This window comes from Helicoverpa zea, chromosome 8 (assembly GCF_022581195.2).
Source record: "Helicoverpa zea isolate HzStark_Cry1AcR chromosome 8, ilHelZeax1.1, whole genome shotgun sequence".
Lineage (NCBI taxonomy): Eukaryota > Metazoa > Arthropoda > Insecta > Lepidoptera > Noctuidae > Helicoverpa > Helicoverpa zea.
In genome coordinates this window covers 2,057,184-2,082,239 of record NC_061459.1, presented here as the reverse complement: position 1 = coordinate 2,082,239, position 25,056 = coordinate 2,057,184, and the positions used below count along the sequence as shown (strand labels likewise).

General features: G+C 36.9%; 1 protein-coding gene across 1 annotated transcript in view; it reads left to right on the top strand.

Moving 5' to 3' along the window:
* The first annotated feature begins 2,379 nt into the window (after nt 1–2,379).
* Nucleotides 2,380–25,056, top strand: part of LOC124632518 (gastrin/cholecystokinin type B receptor-like) — a 130,835-nt gene continuing 108,158 nt past the window's right edge. Inside the window, exon 1 of the mRNA XM_047167376.1 lies at nt 2,380–2,637. Within this exon, the coding sequence (XP_047023332.1) occupies nt 2,380–2,637 (258 nt within the window). The remainder of the gene's footprint in view (nt 2,638–25,056) is intronic.

Sequence of the window (25,056 nt, the reverse complement as noted above, 5' to 3'; positions counted from 1 at the left end):
TGTTAGGTATTTGTTACAGAAAAAACTGATCTGTAACTTGCTTGTCTTCTCCAATGTTATAAGAACTTAACTCAGATATATATTGATCTATGTCGCTAAATATGACTTGCATGCCATTATTATTGATTACTCCTGTGTGATAATCAAACATAACATAGTCGCATGAAAGGTTCCTGTTTGTATCTAGGAAGTACGCATGTTCGTGTGAGGTGATGTCCAGATGCAGGAGATTGTTGAATTGTTCTACTCGCCAATTATACACCATCGAAAAGTTTGAGTATTTGTATGTTGGCGCACAGAGTATAACATTCGTGTGTTTTATTTTACCGAGGTATTCTCTTATTGCTAATATCAGGTTAAAATAGTTTTTTGTTGTTTTGAAATCAGTTTCTCCAATTAAAATTATGCAATAGAAAGAAGAAGTAATATCTAAATAATGTGACGTAGCATACGACTCTTTATTTCAATAGACTTATAATTACGTATCGAGTTGCGAAAGCTGTCAAAACTCGGAATCAGCACTCTGAGTGCTTAGTGCGAGTTTTCGTGAATTTTTTTACGGACTCACATGAGAGCGCGTATACTAAGATTTGTATGCAGTGTTGCCAACTTAGTGGATTTTCCACTAATACTGGTGGTTTAAGTCCCCTATTTAGTGGCGAAATGTTGAAAGTACTGCGGGTCAAGTAGCGAAATGTAAGTTTTGTGGTACAACTTTAAGGAGTTACTATGGAGATTTGAAGTCTCACGGAATGTCAAAAAAGCATCTACAAAACAAAAAGGTGAACGACTACTATATAATTATATTAAGTACTCATTCATTGGTCAAATGCGTAACTAAACAATTTGTGAAACTACTACGCCGATTATAATTTGTGAAGGATTCGGATCGGGTCGGATGAATTGCTAAACAGATGTAATGCTTTGTCTGTTTTAATTTTCTATCGTTGCCGAGTTACATCTTTGGATGATTAAATTGTTTTAGGTTACAATAAAATATAAACAATATTTTTTTAGTGGTGAATTTGGTGATTTTAAGTGTGGGATAAATTTTTGTTAGTGGTTTTCTGGTGGTTTTAAAAGTTGACTCTGGTGGTAAGCTTCTACAACTGTTGGCAACACTGTTTGTATGGAACAAAAACAGGTTCCAATTTTTGACACTAGGTGGAGCTGTTTTTGTTCCATACAAATCTTAGTATACGCGCTCTCATGTGAGTCCGTAAAAAAATTCACGAAAACTCGCACTAAGCACTCTGATCGTTGTTATGTCTTCACATACATCTCCGTATTTATCAAGCGCCCGATGAAATGTTGGCCGACTATAAAGTCGGCAGTCTGTAGGTACTCCAAGATAAAGTATGAAACATTCGTCTACTTTCTGATATAAATGATCAAACTTTACATTGAGTTAACTACGCGTTATATTAAGACAATCAAAAGTTTCTGAAAATTTCTGAAAATGTTGGCTGTAAGAGAACCCAATTCTGGGTTAAGCTCGCCATTGTACATAAACTGTCTTTATTATTTTTTAATATGTATTGTTAAGTGTGCAATAAAGAATAAGAATGAATAAGAATGAAAGAATGTTTTGTGAGATTCAGATTCTTGTTTATTGTTTACTGCTAGTGCAGTCGTGTATGGTGAATTATGTTAATTAAGTTTTGGGACATTGAATAATTGATGTTGTACTTGATAGTAGGATATTTTTAGGTATTTTATAGTAGTTTTGATAAATATCAAGTGTAAGAAACAGAATTGATAAAGTTGTGAAGGTAGGATCATTTTATTAAGTGTTGATTAGTTCAATCGTTTCTTCTATGTTATGTAGTTCTTATTCGTCTTACCACAAAAACTTTTAAACGTCAGTTTAAGACTTGACTAAAAAAATGTCAGATTATGACGTTGACATATATATAGTTCATTTTGCAGCCAGCCACAATTTTTTTAGACAAATGTAAAACAGACGTTTAAGTTTTTGTAGTAAGGCCATAATATATGTTTATTTACTGTAAGCCCTCTATTGTACTTGGTACATGTAAGCTTAAAGTCTATTATCAATTGGATTTAAAGGTAAAATAAACGAAAATAAAAAGACGCTTTAATGTGTAACATACTCAATCCCGACACCTACATTGTTAAAAAAGTGAATAGTTATTTAAATAAACCCACAATACGTTCAAATAGAGGATTTTTTCAAAAAAAAGACTCTTTATAATCCAAATCTTAATGTTCTACCATTGCCAAACTTTTCTATCAATCATTATATTTTTCGAACACATTGTAATAAATCTTTAATAGACCACATCGCAATAAGCCTTAAAAATCTTGTTCTAGAAAATAGCCTTTAATAATCATATTATTTCTTTCCAGGTAAACAACATGGAGGAGCTAAGCACAATACTAAACTCATCACTACTCCGAATGAAAGAAACTTCGACGATATCAACATTCGTCGCTGTTCGTAACACAAGCGTTGTTGCGGCCAAAGTTGCAAGCAACGCGTACGAATGGCGATTCATACTACCCCCTTATATACTGATATTTATGCTGTCAATATCAGGGAACTGCCTTGTGATAGCCACTTTAGCCAGCAATAGAAGAATGAGGACGATTACCAATGTATATCTGCTAAACTTGGTAAGTATTCCTGTGAAAGCATATTCCCGCATGCGGTAGACTAAACAATGGGCCGACGCGACGGTTGCCCTGGGGCTAAATCTGCAAATTTGACTTAAGCGACATACGATTGATATCCAACTCAGATTCAATCACGATTCAATTACGATTGAACCATATGCTTGACGATTGCAAGAGGATTGTAGAGTAAACTACCCTATAGACTAATAGCAGGCTAGTGGCAAATCAATGGAATGTCATTGAAAAACGATTGGTCTTATGTTAGTAGCAGAATTCCAGCTAAGATTAAAACTGCTAGAGCTTCAATTTATATCCAATTGACACATTATTAAATTTGCAGAATTGCGCCTCTGGTGGTATGCAACTTTTTTTAAGTAGGGAAACTTTATTTACATAGTTATATACATAGATATTTACAACACAAAAAAAACTATCCTAGTAAAACAATTTAAAAATACATATATATATATACACTATATCTAAAAGGCGTCAAAAAATTCATCCCCATCGCTGTCAACTGGGAGCGTACCCAAGAGGCTGGCAGCATTACCTTGTTGGATGGCCATGGTGATCCTTTGTCCGAGGTAATAGCCAGCCTTTTGGTCACGAGAAGCGTCAACCAGCCGCCTAGACAGATCTTTAAATAGGGTGTGCGCATTCGGACCCCACGACTTTTACTTTTTTTAATCAAAATCTTCATTCTAATCTTAAGTTTTCAGTCGGTTTGATACCGTACCGTCCAAATACCCGATCTTTGTAATGCTTAATTCATCTACATACTGATCTATGAGCTCAAAAAAACTATCGGCCGACTAAAAGTTTGCAGAGTGCGGCATTCAAACGTGTAATGTAACAATTTGTATTAAAATATTCAAGTACAGCATTACCATGTTTCTAGCACTGACTAGGGATAGTTTCTGGTTTCCTTTATTTTATTTATTCAGCTTATGTTTTCTAACTTCTCCATTCACAACTTGTAATAGACACTCCAAACGTTTTCTAATTCAATTGAACAAATAAACATTATGTTGTATTCTAAAAATAAAAAACTATTTTCAGGTTTCGCGCATGATACAATTTGTACAGTTAAGGCTAACAGAAAAACATCATTAATCTATTTTTATTTCATCCGCTGTTAAAATAGACAATGATAAAGATGTCAACAGGTTAACGGCACGAAGATCAAAGTTAAATATATCTGTAAGTAATTATTTTTGTATCAACAAAAGGATGTCACGTTGTAAAAATATCACATAGGATATTTGTTCTACTCATAAATACACGACAGGTATTTATAAAAGTAGAGCGAGGCTGTATGAGCTATATGAAATAAAAACGTATCAATTTGATGATGCGTTTGTTAGTTATGTTAAGCAATATTCTAAATTATTCAAAAAGGTTTGTAATATGGCAAAATCTAAATTCATAAGCGACACTATTAAAAAGTCTAATAATAAAGTTAAAACTACATGGAAAATAATAAATAACGAAACTGGTAAATCGGTCAGTCATGAAAAGAAGTTTGAAATCTTAGTCGATAACAAACGTGTTAGTCATGCGGACGACGTAGCAAAAGCCTTTAACGAGTTCTTTGCCGATATACCCATAGCTACAACTCGCTCCTTAAATTCTTCTTCGACTGATGCTGAGAAGCTTTTGCGTAGTAGTGTACCCAAGTGTGACTTCTTGTTCAAGTTTAAGCATGTAACGCCGCATGACGTCATCAATGTCTTCAAAACTCTTAAGTCAAAAAACACCGGTGATTACTGGGGTATTTCCACTAAACTTTTAAGTAATATCATTGACATTGTTGCTCCCTATCTAGCTGTTACATTCAATAAATGCGTTGATGCGGGTGTATTTCCCGACCTCATGAAACAAAGTAAAGTCGTTCCCTTGTTTAAATCAGGAACCAAGTCGGATATTGGTAACTTTAGACCAATTTCAATTCTACCTGCGTTTAGTAAAATATTTGAAAAGTTAATACTCAAGCAGTTGCTCAGTTATTTTAATGTAAATTGCCTCCTCCATAGCGAACAATATGGCTTTACTAGAGGTCGTTCGACTACTGATGCTGGTGTTGCTCTTTTAAAACATATTTTTAATGCATGGGAAAACTCTCAAAACGCAATTGGAGTCTTTTGCGACCTCTCCAAAGCATTTGATTGCGTTCAACATGACACACTTTTACGCAAGTTACGTTATTACGGCGTTCAAAACGGAGCTTTAAACGTCATAGAATCATATTTAAATCATAGATTGCAATGCGTAGACATCAACGGCGTCAAATCTTCAGGCCTACCAGTTCAATTAGGCGTGCCGCAGGGTTCTATTCTAGGTCCTTTCTTATTCTTAGTGTATATAAATGATTTACCATTCCATTTGAAAAATATATGTGATGTAGTATTATTTGCAGATGATACATCTCTCATTTTCAAAGTTGATAGGAATAAACAGCAATTTGATGACGTGAACAATGCACTCTCCTTAGTTACGCACTGGTTTACAGCAAATAATTTAGTTCTTAATGCTAAAAGAACCAAATGTGTTAAGTTCACCTTGCCTAATGTAAAACACTTAGGACCTAAGATTATCCTAAATAATGAAGTTCTTGAAACTGTGAAGTCAACAGTGTTTCTGGGAATAACAGTTGATGCAAAGCTACAGTGGGGCTCACATATATCTAGCCTCGCGGGTAGACTTAGTTCTGCTGCCTACGCCGTCAGAAAAGTAAGACAATTCACTGACGTAGACACAGCTCGACTAGTCTATTTTAGTTATTTTCATTGCGTTATGTCCTACGGTATTCTACTGTGGGGCAAAGCTGCAGATATAGAAAACATTTTCGTATTACAGAAACGAGCTGTTCGTGCAATATATAAGTTAGGTAGCAAGCATTCCTTAAGGGAACTTTTTAAAGAAATAGGTATCCTTACTGTGGCATCGCAATTCATCCTTGCTAACATATACATTAGGCAGAATATTCATCACTACACCAAGAAAAGTGATGTCCACAGTATCAACACTAGGAACAAGCATAAACTGTGCGTACCCATTCACAGGCTTCACAAGGTACATAGAACATTTATGGGGCTTGGTATTCGATTTTATAATAAACTTCCTCAGTCGTTGTTAGAATTGCCTTTTGATAAATTTAAAGTTCAGATCAAATCTATCCTGTCGAAGAAAGCTTATTATACAGTTAATGACTACATAAACGATAAAAATAGTTGGTCCTCATGTTAAACACTGGACAGCTTCAAAAGTTATCATTATGAGTTGATGTGATTTATATTATTTTATACGTGACATTTTTTTATTTTATGTATACTGACTAATTACCATCATCGTTCTGTTTTTACGATGAGTTGTTCCTTAATTTTGTAAATGGTCTACTAGCGACTGCGAATCTATTAGTATTAACTGTTTTCTTGTAGTGTAGCTGCAAGTCGTCATGCTCCCTTTGACGGTATTGCTTGCGGTAGCGTCGGTGGTCGGGTTGCCTCCCTCCCTCAAAATGTGCGAGGGGGGCGATGGCTGATCCTCGCGTTATGCTCGTGAACGGGTGCCGCTTGTGGTACCAGGTCGTCTTGCTGACTACATATTTGTACACCCATAATATACCTAATGTATATGATTTTGGTTTGAACGGTAGTCCTAGTTCACCGTTTTCATTGTTTATGTTGTTATTTTATTTTTTCATAAAAACTCTTTGACATGTCGGTGGGTGCACCCTAAACTATATCTATCTTCACTGAATGGAGGCTTTATATTTTTTTATATTTTTCACTCTTTTTTAATAGATTTATTTTGTAACTGCTTGAGTAATAGGTATGGGTAAGGTGTGTACTAGCCAACATGATTAACTATTTGAATTGATTTTATATACAAATTTATGTACACAATGTTGTATAGTGATATTTAAATATTTGTATACGGTTCTTCAAACCATACAGACAGAATTGTGTTGCTGGGGAGTTTGTTCCACCACTTCTTCTTCCCAGCAAAAACACATAGGAAGTGGTGAAGGGCGGGCGTTTTGGGGGCTGTCTTTTGTATTGACGTTCGAAAAGTGCTGATTTTCAGCCTACTTTGAATAAATGACTTTTGATTTTGAAAAAAAAAAAATACTAAAATAGAACTCTCTAAGCAATTTCCGTGTTTTACAATTTTATATAGAAACCGGTGAACTCACCGCAATGTCCGATTCTCGTCCGGCCCGGATCCGGTAACGTTACGTCATACGATTCAAACCCGGTAAACACTTTGATGATTAATGTGTGGTTGATCCCGATTGAATCTTTGAAGATCTATGCCTTTCAAATAAAGTAAGATGACGTTGAATTTATTACTTGCTTTCTGTAGTGGGACATTTATCTTCGTGATCTGGGAATTGATTATGTGTTTTTAAGCAATCGAGACATAAACATTATACTATGTAAGGTAGGATATTTTTATATACCTGATGTTTTAGGCGTTTTGACCGTGGTCAAGGGTGTGCATCTTTATAGGCATTTTAAAAAAGCTTTTATGAGGATTTAAAAAAGTTTTTTCTTTGTTTCTTCTAAAGCAATGTGTTTGCTGTTAGTAATTTTATTATGGCAAGATTAAACCAATTTTTTTCTCACATTTGTTTGCGAATAAGACAAGTGCATGTCTTTATGGGTTTGTGGAATCTCTGCACGCAATCTTTTACTGTTTTGCTAGAGCTAGCAGATCAAAAGTTTTCTCAAGTTATTAACTGCCAGCTATAAAACTCCAATGCCACACGTGATTCACATTAAGAGTACCCACACACTGCAAAATAAACAGTCGGCCGACAGGTAGCCCGGGCAGCGGTTGGCAATTTTTTTACCTGATCTTTGTAATGTGTGTACTTAGGTATCATTCATCTTCATAATGCCTGGGAGCCCAAGTAAATTATCGGCCGACTAAAAGTTTGTACTGTTCAGGTACCTACTCTAAATGGTCTATCCTGTCTGCGATTACGAGACAAACAAACAAGAAGGGAGAACAAATATTGTGTAAACATTCAGTAAGCGCTATTATTTCCACATTACAAATAGACAGTCCCATTTTCTTTATTTGAAAACGGATGTTTATTGACAGATGGGCATTTAATGGAGGCTAAATCAGGCTTCCACGGGTTTATTGGGTGCTAATTAGTGCGAAATCACGTTCCTGTGTAATTTTGACCGCTAAACAGTAATCTGGGGTTAGGCCTTTATAATGGACGGACAAGGGATCCAATTTGCTATTTAATTTGTGGCCTATGTCTATAAATAGGGGAAGATGCTATTAAGTAAATACCCTTTGATGCAGAGAAAAGCCTTTGAAGACTGGTAACTTTTAGTTGGTCGATAGTTTGATTCGTGATATTTAGATTTATTGGTAACAGCGATCGGGCTTTGGCTTCAAACTAAACAATTGATAGTTATTGACCGCAGTCAATAGTCTACAGAGACTCATACTTTCTCCCAAGTAAAAAATACACTAGCAGCAAAAAATCCGGCTAAGCTTTTACTCAAAATGACCAACAAAAGATGCTTTGAATAATGCGAAACAATTTGAACATGGACGCAAATACAGTACTAATACAGTACAATTTGATGGAATATTAATTCAAAGCACATACATGGGTTCTATTCGTGGAATTATAGTTCGGCCATTCAGAGAATGCGTTCCTGACACGTCGCGATTGAACTGACGACGTAACTTTGCAATGGCGTTGCAGTTACGATAAAAATATTTTTGCTGGTTGTTTACCGTTTTAACAATTGAGGAGCATTAAAACAACATTATTATATCAATAATCAATGAATGTAGTTACGTCGTCAGTTCAATCGCGACGTGTCAGGAACGCATTCTCTGAATGGCCGAACTATAATAAAGCTCAACAGATATGCTGAACATCCGACCTTGTATGAAAAACAAGCAAAGCTGGCATAGGCTCCATGTTAGATTAGCCAGATATCTATACCAGAGATATCAAAGAGAGCTATGTTCACTATCCAGATTAAATTTTGCATTGAGATCTTTAGATATCAAATCATCGTCATTTATGATGGACTCAGGACTGGTTTTTAGACCTTTTTACGAGTGTTCGCAGTTTCAACCACGTCTTGGGAAAACCACTATTTACTATTCACAACCGGGTAAAAGTAGCCTATAGCTTGTGGCACAATAGAGCAGCACCGCAACAGCACAGCTGCAGCACGGCGTCGCCTCGAATTAAGACTACGGCTAGCTGCCAGCGCGGCAACCACGCGCTGTCCGCTCGCCGTCGGCGCGCCGACCGCGACGTGTAAGCTTGCTGTCACAGCAAACTCAATATTATTTTAAGACGATTATGATTGATGTTATGATTGAACACGACGTAATGACGTTGTTTCGCTGCCGGCTCGGAGTCGGCGCGCAATTAGCACGCCGTCGGCGCGCTGTACGCATGAGGACCGCTCGCTTGCAGCACGCGGGCGGCGAGTCGAGTTGTGTGGAAGCGGCAAGCACGCTGACTGCTCGCCGTTGGCTTTTTCATATTGACATTACGAAATATATTATAATATACACGATTTAATGTTCTAAATTGAATGACAACTTAAATGCTGGTGTGGAGCCGTGCTGTTGCGGTGCCGCTAACCTTTAAGGTTATGGCACATTATAGCGGCTCCAAAGCAGACTTTAGATTTTCTGTGTGCCAATTTAAGAAGTTTTGTGTGTAAGCCTGACAGACAGACATTACAAAGCATACTATAAATTATCCGTTACCCCCATAAATTATCCGTTTTTAATTAAGTTTATAATATTAAAAGTACATAGAAAGTGCTTTAAAAGCAAAAGTGTTTTCTTTACTCAGCCGTTACGTAAGATAATGTTTGTATTTCATTATTTCACATGTCTCTTTGTTATTAAAAGAGTTTTTGAAACACGTTCGAAGTATTGTAGTATGCGAACCTATTCTCATTTTGCATAATTTCTTATTAAAATTCTTGTTCAGCCTGAAGCAATGGAATTCAGATTACTCTTACATACTCCTATCTTTTATATGCCTCTTACACGAATATGTTTATCTTATTCCGATTACACTGCGAAGGTAGTTCTCTCTTCTCCTCATAATTAGGTACATTATTTTTTATCTCGATTGGCTTTTGTTTAAGATTCGTTTTAGTGACTCATTTATACCAACCAACACCAACAAAACTAGTGTAGGTATAGTAGTCTATTGTGGAAATATAGAAGTTTTCTAAATTCTAATAATGAACTAGATAAAACTTTCTTTTGTTTTTAAATGGTGCCTAGTTGCCCACCTAAACAAGTTGGAAATGGGGTTAAAAGACCTTTTTTCTGAAAATAACATGTACCTACTAGTAGTATATAGTTTACTTAGTGAGATACAAAACATCACCGAAGCTAATTTATATAAACATCTGAAAATAGGATGTAATGAAGAATTTCCCTAAAGGCACGAGTTACACAGCCAGTTTTTTATGAAAGCCTCCAATAAAATTCAACTCGTATACAGTTCTCACAAAACCATGTATGTACATACTAACCTTGAAAGTACTGCGATCAACATCCATCGGTTTTGTACTAAGTTTCCTGTTCACGGATGACATTACCATGAACTGCCATAAGCCACACTTTTATCGTTCCATTATACATGGTTTTGGCAACCTGCCAGAACTCATAAAATTACTTTATTGGGGATACACGTACAATAATAACTTATTTTCGTATTCTCACTGAAGGCTTTCCCGTTTTTTTTATTTTTATATACAAAACCTGTTGCTTTGGATATTTATTTATCTTGACAATGGTCATGTTGGCTGGTTGAATAGTCAAAAACAATAAATGGATTATTATAGTATTTCGCATTTTATGTTCCGAATATGACGGAATGACAAAAGCATTCCAATCTCTTGTTCGGCAAAATGGTGCTTTGAGACGATTTCGTGAATGAAAAAATGTTGACGTGTCCTTGACATTTTTCTTCACTAAGAGTATATTTCCTGATGAGGTAGCTTATTGACTTTAGAGGTTTGGAAAATAAATTTTATTTATATTTATAATGCTATAGATGTTTTATATCATGAAAGTGGATTTGTCATACTTGTGTGGGTAATTGTGCATGCACTTTTGATTGATAACTCGGCGACTCGCGGCTAATTTAGTACTAACCGCTTCTATGCTTAAATAGACGAAGACAATGTGCATGTACAGTACATATACCTAACTATGTACTCGTATTACGACGACTACTAGGTATTCCTACGAGTATTCCATTCCAATAAACAATTTTGAAGTTACAATAACTTACTGCTTCATACAAAAATCAAGCTCGTAACACGCAGTCACCCATCATCCTCCGAGCCTTTTTCCCAATCATGTTGGGGTCGGCTTCCAGTCTAACCGGATTTAGCTGAGTACCAGTGCTTTACAAGAAGCGACTGCCTATCTGACCTCCTCAACCCAGTTACCCGGGCAACCCGATACCCCTTGGTTAGACTGGTGTCAGACTTACTGGCTTCTGACTACCCGTAACGACTGCCAAGGATGTTCAATGACAGCCGGGACCTACAGTTTAACGTGCCATCCGAAACACAGCCAATGGTGTCTAAGATATACTTAGAAAGTACATACAATATAACGTATCTCTATTTTTGCTTTAACAAGCCCGTAACTTAAAACAATAACAGATACGTGGGTTTTGTTTTCCAACTTTGAACTTCTATCTTGGTAACATCGTAAACGAAAGCAAGCAAAAGCTTTTCTATATACTGAGTATCAAATACAATGTTACTGCCGAACTTTGTGAAACAAAGTTAGCCGCAGGCTAGCAAATCAACCATATTTCCTGTACATTATCAGCTATGGGTGTGTTTCAGTCCGTAAATATAGTTTTAGTTTCAGATATCCAATAATACAACACTTTCTGAAAAATTACAATGCCTTTTCTAAAAAAATTAATTTAGTTTTTTTGCAAAATTTTGTTGTACTTCTCTCATAGGTTTAAAGCCAATTACTTATTCAACTACTTAGAAATCAAAAACTACTTATTGAACTACTTAGAAATCAAAAACTCGTGCGAGTCTTAGATTTCTTCTTAGGTCGAGCTGAACCGGCCCAGGTATTAATATTTTTCAAAGTTACCAATGTGGATTGCAAGTATGATTCTAAATCCTTCCAACAAGCTGAATAGTTTTAATTTCTTTCACTAATTTTATTTGGGAGGTTTCACATCACATTGCATTGCGTGAGGAACGAACTCACGACCTCTTGACCGCGAGGTTGACACCTTAGCCATTTATTTTAGCTGTTGCCATTTTTTCATGACCTCTTTATAGATATAGATCAAGACTCCCTCTGCGTCTTGTAGATTGCGTGAGTTCATTGATCCTACCCTTATTTATGTTTGATCGTATCTGATTACTGTCCCAATGGACACTACACGTAGATCTCGAAGTCCTGAGAGGTGTGACCGAAATTATTAAGGTTTTGAGGACATTGATAAATTATATTGAACGTGTTCTTATCGTCTTCCTGTACGGAAAATCTGGGTTCTGGGTTCATAAAGGTCATACAAGCATGCTCATCCTGATTCTTAATAAACAATAGACAATCGTGGTTGGTGATCACCGTATTAATGAGGCAATCTATACTGTATTTATCTGATCAAGCCCTATTCATTGTAGAACTATAGGTGTTTTACGATTTGTATTTGTTTAAATATTGCGACTTAGGTATAGTTAAACCAGTGTCCCAACATTCATATTTGATACATCGTGGACAGTGAAGTTGTTATACGAACTAATATTCTCAAGTTTCAGAGAAAATTTCCATCTGCGTTCGATTTATTTCTGTCAATGTTCTCTATTATTTATTGTATATTCTGTATTATTGCGTGTCACACGGAACCAACCTAAATATAAAGAAAACAAAACAATCACAATACGAATACTCAGCTCATTAGTAGTTTCTTTGTCTATAAGAATATCGTGGGTAGCGTTAATTACGAGATTCATGTTAATGACATTTTATTTGATGCTCTCTAATTATCATGTGTTAGGTTTCGAAATTATATTAAAGAACCATAGTATTATTTTAGTCGAGTATCGATTTTGTGAGATGTCAACACTGGTCAGATGACCATCGCTATTTTCGAAAAAATGTCAGTTGGGATTTTTCGGTTGTCAACTCGGCCTATTTGCTCGGGCTCAGCATCGAGGACGGACGTGTTGTATAGTGTACCAAGGTAAATAAATATAATCTATTCCAATCAATCTGGGTTTTATTATATTTCAGAAGTGGGATCTACCTGCTTACTGTTAATATTTTCTTAATAATAGTTTTATAAAATAGTGACTGCTTGTTTAGATTAAGTTGATAGAAATAGCCTCATACCACAGGGTAAGGCTCTCTTCTTCATCTGTATTAACACGCTTATTTTATGAACAGTGCAAGTGAACTAGTTTCCATAACCTTAAAAAGAATATTTTCTAACCTCACCGATATAAATTCGAAATACCGACCGCTTATTTTATTATAGTTTATCATCAAAAGCTAGTTTCTTGTTTTGTTAAGTCGAATAGCTACATGTCTACGTTTACAAGTTCCAGAACAACGATGCCACGTGCAAGTGAAACCTCCCCGCGGCGGTGTTTGAGGACGCCTACCCGCGGAGAAGTAGAACGGAGTGTGGAGTCCAGTAGGAGAAGTCGCAGCCGCACGCGCCGCGACGACAACGAGCACCGCAGCCGCAGTTACGTGCGCACTCCGGAACACGTGCAGAGACGTGACAGCGCCCGAAAATTGGAAGCCGAGTTGGATCACCAGCGTGCCAGACTACGTGTGTTGGAAAGACAACTGAGCCGGGAGCGCAGCATGCGACAACAGTCTACCCGTCACTCTGATGTCCAGCATCGAGCGGCGAGCGGCGAGAGGTCGCGTGTTCGAGATCGAAGTTTACCTCGTGAACGCAGCCCCACACCGCGGAGTAGAAGGTCAGACAGTCCAACTTTTACTTCTAAGGATATTATGAATTTTATTAATTCAATTAGTAATATGAAATCTCAATCCCACCCGCAAACAATGGCATCTCCAATGCCAAGTGGCAGTAATATTAATCACAAAAATATCCTACCCGATTTTGACCCTTCTTCAAAGAGTCAGCGCATAGACATTTGGCTCAAAAAGGTCAACGAGTGTGCAACTGTTTACGGATGGGATGAGAAAACTATCATTCACTTTGCTATGCAAAAACTACAAGGATTGGCCAAAACGTGGTATGAAAGTTTGAACTCCATTCTATTCAGTTGGGATGAGTGGCAAGGCAAGTTGTTGAGTGCGTTTCCTTTTGAACAAAATTATGGCCAATCCTTGGAAGACATGCTTAGGAGAAAGAGCAAATTTAGTGAACCCCTTGAAGTGTACTATTATGAAAAACTGGCTCTCCTGAACCGATGCGATATCGAAGGCAAGCGTGCAGTGGAATGCATTATCCATGGTTTGAGCGATAAGACAATGAAGTCTAGCGCCAATGCGTTACGTTGTACTCAACCTGACCAGCTATTACAATTTCTTATGAGCAATAAGGATCCCTCACAATCTTTAGATCGCGGCAATTTTAAAGGTCAATATTCTTCTACGTCAGAGTCTTTAACTAATAAAAGCTCATTTAGCCGATCATCAAAAGTTAATAACAACAATAATAATTCTCACTATGAACTGTTTTGTTTCAACTGCAAGGAGAAAGGACATCCCTATGTGAAGTGCCCCAAACCGTTGATTCAATGTGCGAAATGCCGTAGGGTTGGTCACAAAACCGAAAATTGCGCGATCAATCTTGGAAACAATAACAAGACTGATAACGTTCAGAAAACAATGTGCATTTTAACATCATCGCCAAATTCAAAGTTCTTGAAAGATTGTATAATAAATAATTTACCGGTAAAATCTTTTGTAGACTTGGGTAGCGAAGTCACGCTTCTTACTCAGTCTTTAGCTGCCACCTTAAATCTAAAATACAATAGCCCGCCCCTGCCTTTGAGGGGATTTGGTAATGACATAGTGCACTCCTCGGGAGGTGTGGATGTAGAGTTGAGTGTAGATGGTGTGAGAGGACGCGTGAGGTGTCAGGTAGTCGATGATAGTTTTCTTGACTTACCCTTGCTGATAGGACAGACGTTCACAGAACAACCCCACGTTATTGTTTACAAAAATGCGCTGGAACTGAAGTTCTTTAATGACAATTATGAGTTTGAATTTCCCAGACTTGATTTCGATGATAATAAACCTGTCACCGTAGTAGTCCCTTTCGATGTTGACATTTATGGCCCCGCTTTAGTTAAGGCTCACGTAGGTACCGTTACGAATGGAGATATTTTGATAAGGGGTAAGGTTATCGGGAAACCGAATCAGCAATTTACTGTTAATGGAGGGGTATATCGGGTTACAAACAGTTTATTTTACATATACATAACACCATTATCAGAGTTTTGCCAATTGCGAGAGGGACTTACCATAGGAAGAGCTACCAAGATCCAGATAGTTAGACAAATATTAAGCACATCAATGAATGCGCCTGTAGACGAACCCAGTATTATTGACGAGAGGCAAGTGAAAGTAGGCAATACAGTCAATGAATCACAACGGCGACAGTTGATGAGCTTACTCTCTAAGTACAAACATTGTTTTGCCACAAACCTGAAGGAGTTAGGATGCACGACCATAGCTGAGATGAAAATTGAACTAAATAGTAAACGTCCGGTCGTTTACCGCCCCTATAGATTAGCGCATAAGGAACGCGGACAAGTGAGAGAGATGATAGGAGAGATGTTAGAGTCCGGAATAATAAGGGAATCGGTCTCGGATTTTGCGAGCCCTATTATATTAGTACGTAAAAAGGATGGGGGACAGAGATTGTGTGTTGATTATAGGCTTCTAAATTCCATTACGGTCAAAGAACGATATCCGATGCCGATTATAGAGGACGAGATTGCTCGTCTTTCTGGCCAGGGTTATTTCATAACTTTGGACCTTTTTTCAGGATACTACCAGGTCCCTATTTCTGAATGTTCCAAATCGTTTACGTCGTTTGTAACCCCGGATGGCCAATATGAGTTTAATCGTATGCCATTCGGGTTGGCAAATGCACCCGCTGTTTTTCAGCGGATGATGAATAGAGTTCTAGGGTCTGCTAGGTTTACCGAGGCTATGGTCTACATCGATGACGTCTTAATTTACGGGAAAAGTGTGGAAGAATGTTTGGAACGGTTTGAGAGAGTGATGCAGCTAATAGAGAAGGCAAATTTATCCCTTAACTTAGCGAAGTGCGAATTCCTCCAGGATAAAATTGTTTATTTAGGATACGAAATAAGCACCGCTGGTGTTCGACCCGGTGATAAGAAAGTCCAGTCTGTTGTAGATTTTCCATGCCCCACTAATGTACATTCAGTTCGCCAATTTCTCGGATTAGTAGGGTACTTCAGAAAATTCATCAGAAATTTCGCGTCCATAGCACACCCTTTGAATAAATTACTTAGAAAGAATGTTGAATGGGTCTGGTCCAAGGACCAGGACGAGGCTTTTAGTGCACTAAAAGGTACACTAGTCGACAGACCGATTCTGGCGATTTACGATTCAGCTGCAGATACAGAATTACACACCGACGCAAGCAGAATAGGAATAGGTGGGATATTACTTCAGCGTACAGGCGCTTCTGACCCTTTCAGGCCTGTAGCATTTTATAGTAGGCAGACTTCTCCGGAAGAGAAAAATTTCCACGCCTTTGAACTTGAGACACTGGCCGTAGTATGCTCTCTTAAGAAATTTCGGGTTTATCTATTAGGCCAAAACTTTAAGATAGTTACAGACTGTAGCGCCTTGCGTTCAACGTTCTCAAAACGTGATATGATCCCACGTATAGCTCGTTGGTGGCTACTGTTACAGGAATTTCAATGTACAGTAGAGTACCGGGCTGGCACCAAAATGGCACATGTAGATGCCCTGTCGCGGAATCCGGGCAATTTGATTGGTGACACAGACGAGTTTGAGCAATATCCATGTGTTATGCAAATTAGTAGCGATGACTGGCTTCATACATTGCAGATGGGAGATTCGGAACTCCGACGAACACGGGATATACTTACTAACGATATAGACGCGGATAGTTTAAAACATATAAAAGAAAACTTTTTGATTAAGGACAATAGACTGTATAAATGTTTGAATGGCGATAAAAATAATTTACGCTGGGTAGTACCAAAGGGTGCAAGGTGGCAAATTTGCCGCATGAATCACGATGACATTGGGCATTTTGGCGTAGAAAAGACATTAGAACGCATTAAGAAAACTTATTGGTTCCCCAAGATGTCTCGTTTCATTAAGAAATATGTACAGGCATGTCTCGAATGCGCCTACTCAAAGAAAACAACGGTTGCTGAGGGCCATCTGCACCCCATCCCTAAAGTAGAAGTGCCTTTCCATACGCTCCATGTTGACCACCTTGGACCCTTTGTTCGTTCGAAATCCGGGAATTCCTACCTGTTAGTGATAGTGGACGCTTTTACCAAATTTGTTTTTGTTAAACCGGTGCGAAACACTAAAACACAAACAGCCGTTAAAATTTTTGAAGATATTTTCTGTACATTTAGAATACCCGATCGTGTAATTAGTGATCGAGGCACCTGCTTTACGTCCCATGCATTTAAGCGTTATTGCATAGATAGAGGCATTAAACATATTTTGAATGCGGTTGCTAGCCCGAGAGCCAACGGTCAGGTAGAACGTTACAACCGAACAGTACTGAATTCTCTGACCGCCCAAAACCTAAACTTTGATGAGAGGAATTGGGATGATAAGGTAGGCAAGGTACAATGGGGAATGAATAATACTCGCCAAAAGACGACGGGCAGAACGCCGGCAGAAGTCATGTTCGGATTGAAAATGAACTCAGAAATCAGACCTATGCTTAATGAACTAGTTAGAGAAAGTAACGAAGAATTAGACACAGAACTATTGAGAGAATCTGTCAAGGATAGAATTGATACAGAACAAGAAAAACAGAAATCCGCTCATGACGAAAACCGGCGCCCTGCGCGTGTTTACGGAGAGGGTGATCTTGTAAAGATTACAAGAACTTCTTTTGCAAATGATGGCAAAAGCAAGAAACTGATTCCCCCTTATGTCGGACCTTACCGTGTTATAGAAGTCCTAGGTAACGACCGCTACAGACTGGCTGCAATACCTGGTTTGAATAGTACCAAAAATAAACGCAAGACCACTGTAGCTGCTGATCGCATGTTGCCATGGGTTCATGTAGCCGCCTTAGATGTCAATAAGGATAGTGATAACGATGATGCTAGTAGTTTTGATGACGGGGAAATAGATGAATGAAATGTTTGTGATTTATAAACACGGTATTATTAAATGAATTCATATAGTAATTTATACATTTGATTAGTAGGTATTTTTGGATATTTTATTGATTTTGTTTATTTTATTTCCGTTGGGGTATTTTGAACATTTTATTTACAATTGTTGAAATCTATATACAATGTACATTAAGTATAAGATAATTACGTTATTGTTGTATAAATACAAAATACTGAAGACTAATTTGTAACTTCAATGATATGTGATACCGTTATGTTATGATTATAAGTGAAATAATCTTCTTGTGTTATTTTAAGATTTTATATGTATGTGTTTTGTTATGATTTTATATGTATGTGTTTATTTATCGTTTTTGAGAAGGATGTTTCACAAACACAGGCACCTCGGTATGTGAGAAGGAGGGTTCACTACTTCCGTGTCCTGGTTGTGATTATATATGTATTTATGTATCGTTTGAGAGAAGGATGTTTCACAAACACAGGCACCTCGGTATGTGAGAAGGAGGGTTCACTACTTCCGTGTCCTGGTTGTGATTATATATGTATCGTTTGTGAGAAGGATGGGTCACAAACACAGGCACCTCGGTATGTGAGAAGGAGGGTTCACTACTTCCGTGTCCTTGTTGTGATTATATATGTATTTATGTATCGTTTGTGAGAAGGATGGTTCACAAACACAGGCACCTCGGTATGTGAGAAGGAGGGTTCACTACTTCCGTGTCCTGATTATGATTGTATATGTTTTTATTTATCGTTTGTGAGAAGGATGGTTCACAAACACAGGCACCTCGGTATGTGAGAAGGAGGGCTCACTGCTTCCGTGACCTGATTATGATTTTATATGTATTTATTTATTGTTTGTGAGAAGGATGGCTCACTATTTCCATTACTTTGATACGATGTTATCTAATGTTCAATGTTTTGAGAAGGAGTTTAAGCGGATGGCAATTTATTTAATTTCACTCTTTTTTTTTCCATTTCTATTTGTTTGTTTGTAAGAACCTTGAGTGGATGATAATTATATTTTGATGTTAATGTGCAATGAATTGTGAGTCCGAATTCGATGCTAGCCGAGTGTTAGGTTATATATAGCAGTTATTTCGACTGCGTGCATGGGGACATGCACGACGTCAGGATGGTCGAGTGTTAGGTTTCGAAATTATATTAAAGAACCATAGTATTATTTTAGTCGAGTATCGATTTTGTGAGATGTCAACACTGGTCAGATGACCATCGCTATTTTCGAAAAAATGTCAGTTGGGATTTTTCGGTTGTCAACTCGGCCTATTTGCTCGGGCTCAGCATCGAGGACGGACGTGTTGTATAGTGTACCAAGGTAAATAAATATAATCTATTCCAATCAATCTGGGTTTTATTATACATGTTATATTATTATCTAAATGCGGATGTACAATTCGTGACCTTAATAAAAACGTAGGCGTATACAATTTGATTAAGGGAGGCCGATTTCAAAGGCAGACAAAGTTTATTAAATGTTCCCTTATTCCCCCTTGATCCACTGGAATTTATATTTCTTTTGTTTCGATTTAATGAAATAGGTATTAATGGTCACTGCTGGTAGAAATTATTTCAATCCATATATAAATCACATTAGTTTGCACATTGTTTACATACATCATACACACTTATATTGTTAAGTAACATGTAAAATAGGAAGAATCAAAATAATTATGATAATTATTTTATTCAATTGTTTGAGTTGTGTTTATTCCTAAAAAAATATTCGAAATGCTCTTTTCCATTAATATGAACAAAAAAACTATTTATTCATTAAGTCCAACTTACTTCACAGTGTTTAACTCAAAACTCAGTAGTCGCATCTATACTAATATTATAAAGCTGAAGAGTTTGATTGTTTGTTTGAACGCGCTAATCTCAGGAACTACTGGTCCGATTTGAAAATTTCTTTCAGTGTAAGGTGATCTTCACACTGCCCCGCATCACGCTGCATCTTGCGTGTCGACGCACCTACGCGCGTTCCTGCGGGAGTGCAGATCTGCATCATCGTGCGGGTTTTTCACGCACTCACGCGCGTAGGTGCGTTTTGTAAATTCACGCACAGCGAGTTCCATTTTCAAATATACACGTCACGCCCATTCAAAATCACGCGCGGCATTGCGGGATTCAGTGTGCCATACCTTGCGTCTCGCCCCGCACCTACGCGCGGGGGTGCGTGTTTCTCCGCATGTATGTGCGTGATCCGCATGAACGCGCGTGGATGCATTTTCAGTGTGTTGGACTATGCGTGTTTTCCATACAAACGGAGATATTTCCATACAACGGAAAAAAACGCATCCACGCACTACGCTGCATCATGCGGGGCAGTGTGATAATCGCCTTAGATAGCCCATTTATCGAGGAAGGCTATAGGCTACTTTTTATCCCGGTACGGGAAGTAGTTCCCACGGGATGCGGTTGAAACCGCTGGCAGAAGCTAGTTTAGGATAAACCTGAAATCTAGGTCTCAAACGACCCAATACCTACTTGTCAAGTTTCAACCCCTCTAAACTCAATATTAAGGTGTGGTCTCCTTAATCTACCACCTTCACATAACACAGGTTAACAGTCCTTAACTAGGTTCGTTACCTGAGGGATTGTTCAATGTTCAGGCTGAAAGTGTATTATCGCATTAGGGCTTCTGCGTCAATTATCTGAAATTCCATTTGCCCCAACTAGGTTAAAGTTTGCTTTGTTTGTTAGTGTTATCGAATGCAGCTGAGTGTCAGCTTCCAAAACCTACTTTTAACTAAATATAACAATACTACAGTTACAGTAGTACAGTGGTGGCCTAGTGGGTAAAGAACCAACCTCTCGAGTATGAGGGCGTGGCTGGGTTCGATTCCAGGTCAGGCAAGTACCAATGCAACTTTTCTAAGTTTGTATGTACTTTCTAAGTATATCTTAGACACCAATGGCTGATAAAAAGGTGAAGGAAAACATCTTGTGGAAACCTGGACTATATAGTCTGAAATCACCAACCCGCATTGAGCAAGCGTGGTGATTAATGCTCAATCCTTCTCCGTGTGAGAGGAGGCCTGTGCCCGGCAGTGGGACGATAAAAAAAGGCTGTAACAGATAACAGTACTAAATATTTACAGTTGCGTTTATGTCAAAAATGTGTTAAATTTTTTTTAAGCCGGTAGTGACCTTGAAAATCACTTAGGGCTAATTTTACGATCGCCATATAACTTTTATCTGAAGAAAATGGTTGACGTATTGACAGCTTTTGTATAGAAAATATATCAAACCGTCATATTTATTTCTCCGATAAAAGTTGATGAAGGAAAAATCGGCTCTTAATAAAACATACTCTCAATTGAATATTACATTCTTATTAACCGTGTATTTTCTAGGTAAGCTATTCGAATTTATGCCTCAAAATGGGAATATAAGTCGTAAAACATAAATAACAGCGTAATTATTCTGTTTAGCATCAAGTTTTATGGTAAACCATAACGGTTGAGTAAAATCATATTTTGTTGCCTGTAAAATTTACCATTAATGTGTAATAGAGGATTTCTTTATCGTTTTTCGTGTCGGTATGCAAATTATTTGTACATCTTAAAGAGCCGTTACATATAGTCAGAAATCAAAAAGTTGGACAAACAGTCATATCAATGGGTATCGGGTTACCCGGCTACTGGCTTGAGGAGATCAGATAGGCAATATACCCCCACGTAAAATACTGGTACTCAGCCGCAGCCAATTGGACTAAAAGTTGACCACAGCATAATTGCGAAAACACTTAGCAGATGATGATTTTACACATGAAAATGATATTTATTTTCTTTTTAAATAACAAAGATCTAAAAACAAAATGAACTGGATCGGTTTTCACATACGAGTTACTTTCCTTTAATATTAAAAATAATTTTAAATAAAGCAACACGAAAGGGAAGATATTGCTCCTAAAAGAGTCTCGACTTACGACCGTATCTAGTGCAATAACATCCAGAAAATGGGACTGCGGTAAACTTTGAGTGTAGTACGAGTTCTGCAGATAATATTATTTCAGATTAAATTGGATAAACATCAAAAGTTTTGACCTAGAATTTAAGCGATATATATGTCATGTAAGATACTTTTAGAAAGGTATTTGATATCCAAATGTGTAGGTTTTGTTCTGGGTGCTTAATATGCAGTGAGGCAAAAAAAAACAATTGTGAAAAACTTGGGTTTATTACGCAAAATACTCAAACGAAAACTTAGAGAGTAGGACTTAAAATAAACTAAAACGTGAAATAAAATATTCCCGTATGGCAGAAACTGTGTACATTTTTTTTTTTTTTTTGGGAAAAGTAAATCAAACACCATGCCTCTTTTAAACACAACATTTGTTTGTTCCCACCAGCAATCACAGTTGTAGGTCACTTTTATTCATAAAAAAGAAAAATAAACCTTGCTTAGCTTAGCTTAGCTTAAAATAACCAATGCTTAGAAAAAAACAGCGTAGTAGATTTACACTACACATTCTAGAATATTATCAATCGTGTTTTCTTTAACACACAAATCTTACATGGCAGGTCGGCTTAATTGTTACCAGCGTCCTATTAGGGACTTCCCAGAAGAGCGATGTTAAGATAATACGACCGTACATGTCTGAGGTCGACACTTAATACGTGGCCTGAAGGGTAACTGACAGAATGAGGGTGTATTAACTTGTAGTTGGGAGGTAGACCACTTCTAAGTGTTTCGGGGAAAATACATATACTACGGTCTTCTGCACTAATATAATATTACTAGCTGGTGCCCGCGACTTCGTCTGCGCAGGTTTAGTATTTCGAACAATATGTTTACAAATTGTAGCCTATGTGTTATTCTGATGTATAAGCTATATTATTGTAAAGTTTCATTAAAATCCATTCAGTAGTTTTTGCGTGAAAGAGTAACAAACATCCATACATCCATACATACAAACTTTCGCGTTTATAATATTAGTAGGATAAAAGGGGATTTTTGGTTTGTACCTACAGAATCAACTACAAAAATTATTTCACTGTTCGTAAGCTTCACAATCCCTGGGTGACATAGGCTATACTTTATTGGAATAAGCGAAGTAGTTTCCATGGGACGCGGAAAACAGCATGTGTTAGACATTCGAGTGCGCTTAAATGTCAAAATCTAAAATTTGTTCGAAATATTATATTTCGAATAGGTACTCTCGCAAATTTAATTATAAATCTGTGTTAAAAAGAAAGTTATTTAACAGTATTTATTTTGAAGAAATGAAGGATTTTTTAAATCCTCTTAAAAATCTATTTTTAAATGAAAATAACTCATCAAAATGAAGCCCAAAATTGTAATTTAATTCCAGATTCACGAGTATTTTCATTTACTTGTATTTTTAGAAGTTCAATTATGCTGTAATCTGATACTTTGAAGGAACTGCAAATATTATTAAATAAGAATGTCTTTTTGATAAGAAAATAAACTTTCCAAAGAATTATAAAACCCACGCAAGTTATTTTTACCTACTAAATTGGATAAGGACCGTGATTATTTTTAAAAGTACTTTTAAAAATAAAAGCATTCCTAATAGTAAAGTTAATAGGATCTTTTCGAGATCATACGTAAAACATTATTATTCTGAACATCTAGACTAAGCTAAGAAAAGAAAATATAGTTTTTGTTTGTTTTTATAAGAGTGGAGAAAATATGTTTTTCGACGTTTTGATATCAAAACAATTTGTCTGGTTTAACAGGATATAATACATGTATATGTATGTGGGTCGTGTTGTGATTATTAGCTATAATAAGTATCCAAATTAATCTCTGTTTCATATCATCTAATTTGAAGGTTAGTCCATTTTTTAACTATGTTACAATTTCAATAACTTATCTACCGGTAGATTTTCATACCAAAGATAGTATTTTAATTTTTCAGTCCCTTACAAGCAATTTCAAATTAATTACAAATAAGTCTGGTACAAAGATACAAATCCACAGACAGTTTATTGAATACACCGCAAGCCGCGCAAGCAGATCGTTTTTAAAAAAATATCTTTTCTTCTTCTTATTTCAACTCTTGACTACTGGGTCCTATTCATCAGCTCTCAGAACTTATTTAAATAGTTTTAAGATAATATTAAAAGTAGGTCAACATTTTCTTTAAACAGCGTGAACGTCCTGTTGGGTACAGTTTTTTAACGCAGAAATATTTTCCAACTATCGTCGCGAAGTTCTGAATTGAAATGGATCTTTTCGAGCTCAAGTTATTTTAGTTCCAACTTAAGTTAGTATTTCTAGTCCATCCCTTGGGAATCGTTATATAACTTTAAGGATAAACTATTTTAGAAAAGCAGTTATATTTTATTAGAAACTGGCTATTTTGAAACCGAAATTTCTAATCATATCAAGATAAACCTGACCGTTTTTAAAGTCCCAATGTGTCCATACTTGGGATTTTTTTACAGATAACTTACCTATGTTATAAGGTGATGATGCTTAAACTATGTATGTACCAAACTAATAGCCCGGTCAAATTAGACAAAAAAGTAGTGGTCATCATCATCATCATCATCATCAGCCTATCCAGCCCAGCAGTCCACTGCTGGACATAGGCCAGCTTATAGCGGCTTTGAATCGATATATCTCAAGAATGGTATCATTTAGGAGAAAACTGTTGATGACATTTTTGTAGAAAATTTTAAGATCTACAACTTTGGTCTGATGTTCTTTTTTGATAAAACTCACCGTTTTCGAAAAAAAAAAACAAAAAACCTAAAATTTTGACATTTGACCTCGAATAACTTTTGACGCACACATGGGATCGATGGGGACTTTTAATATTTTATTTATAATGATAAACCCAAGCTCTCCACCAAAATTCAGCTTTCCGGGAATTAATGTTATTTCAAATGTCTATTTTGACCGGGCTATAAACCTTATAACATCGAATGTCTTTTCGAAAAATAACTCTGTTTTTGTGTAGGTATTTGTTTCACAAACTCGTTTTGTAAAATGCGACTGATGTCCAAAAAACTCAAAAATTTATTATCACGTTCAGTTT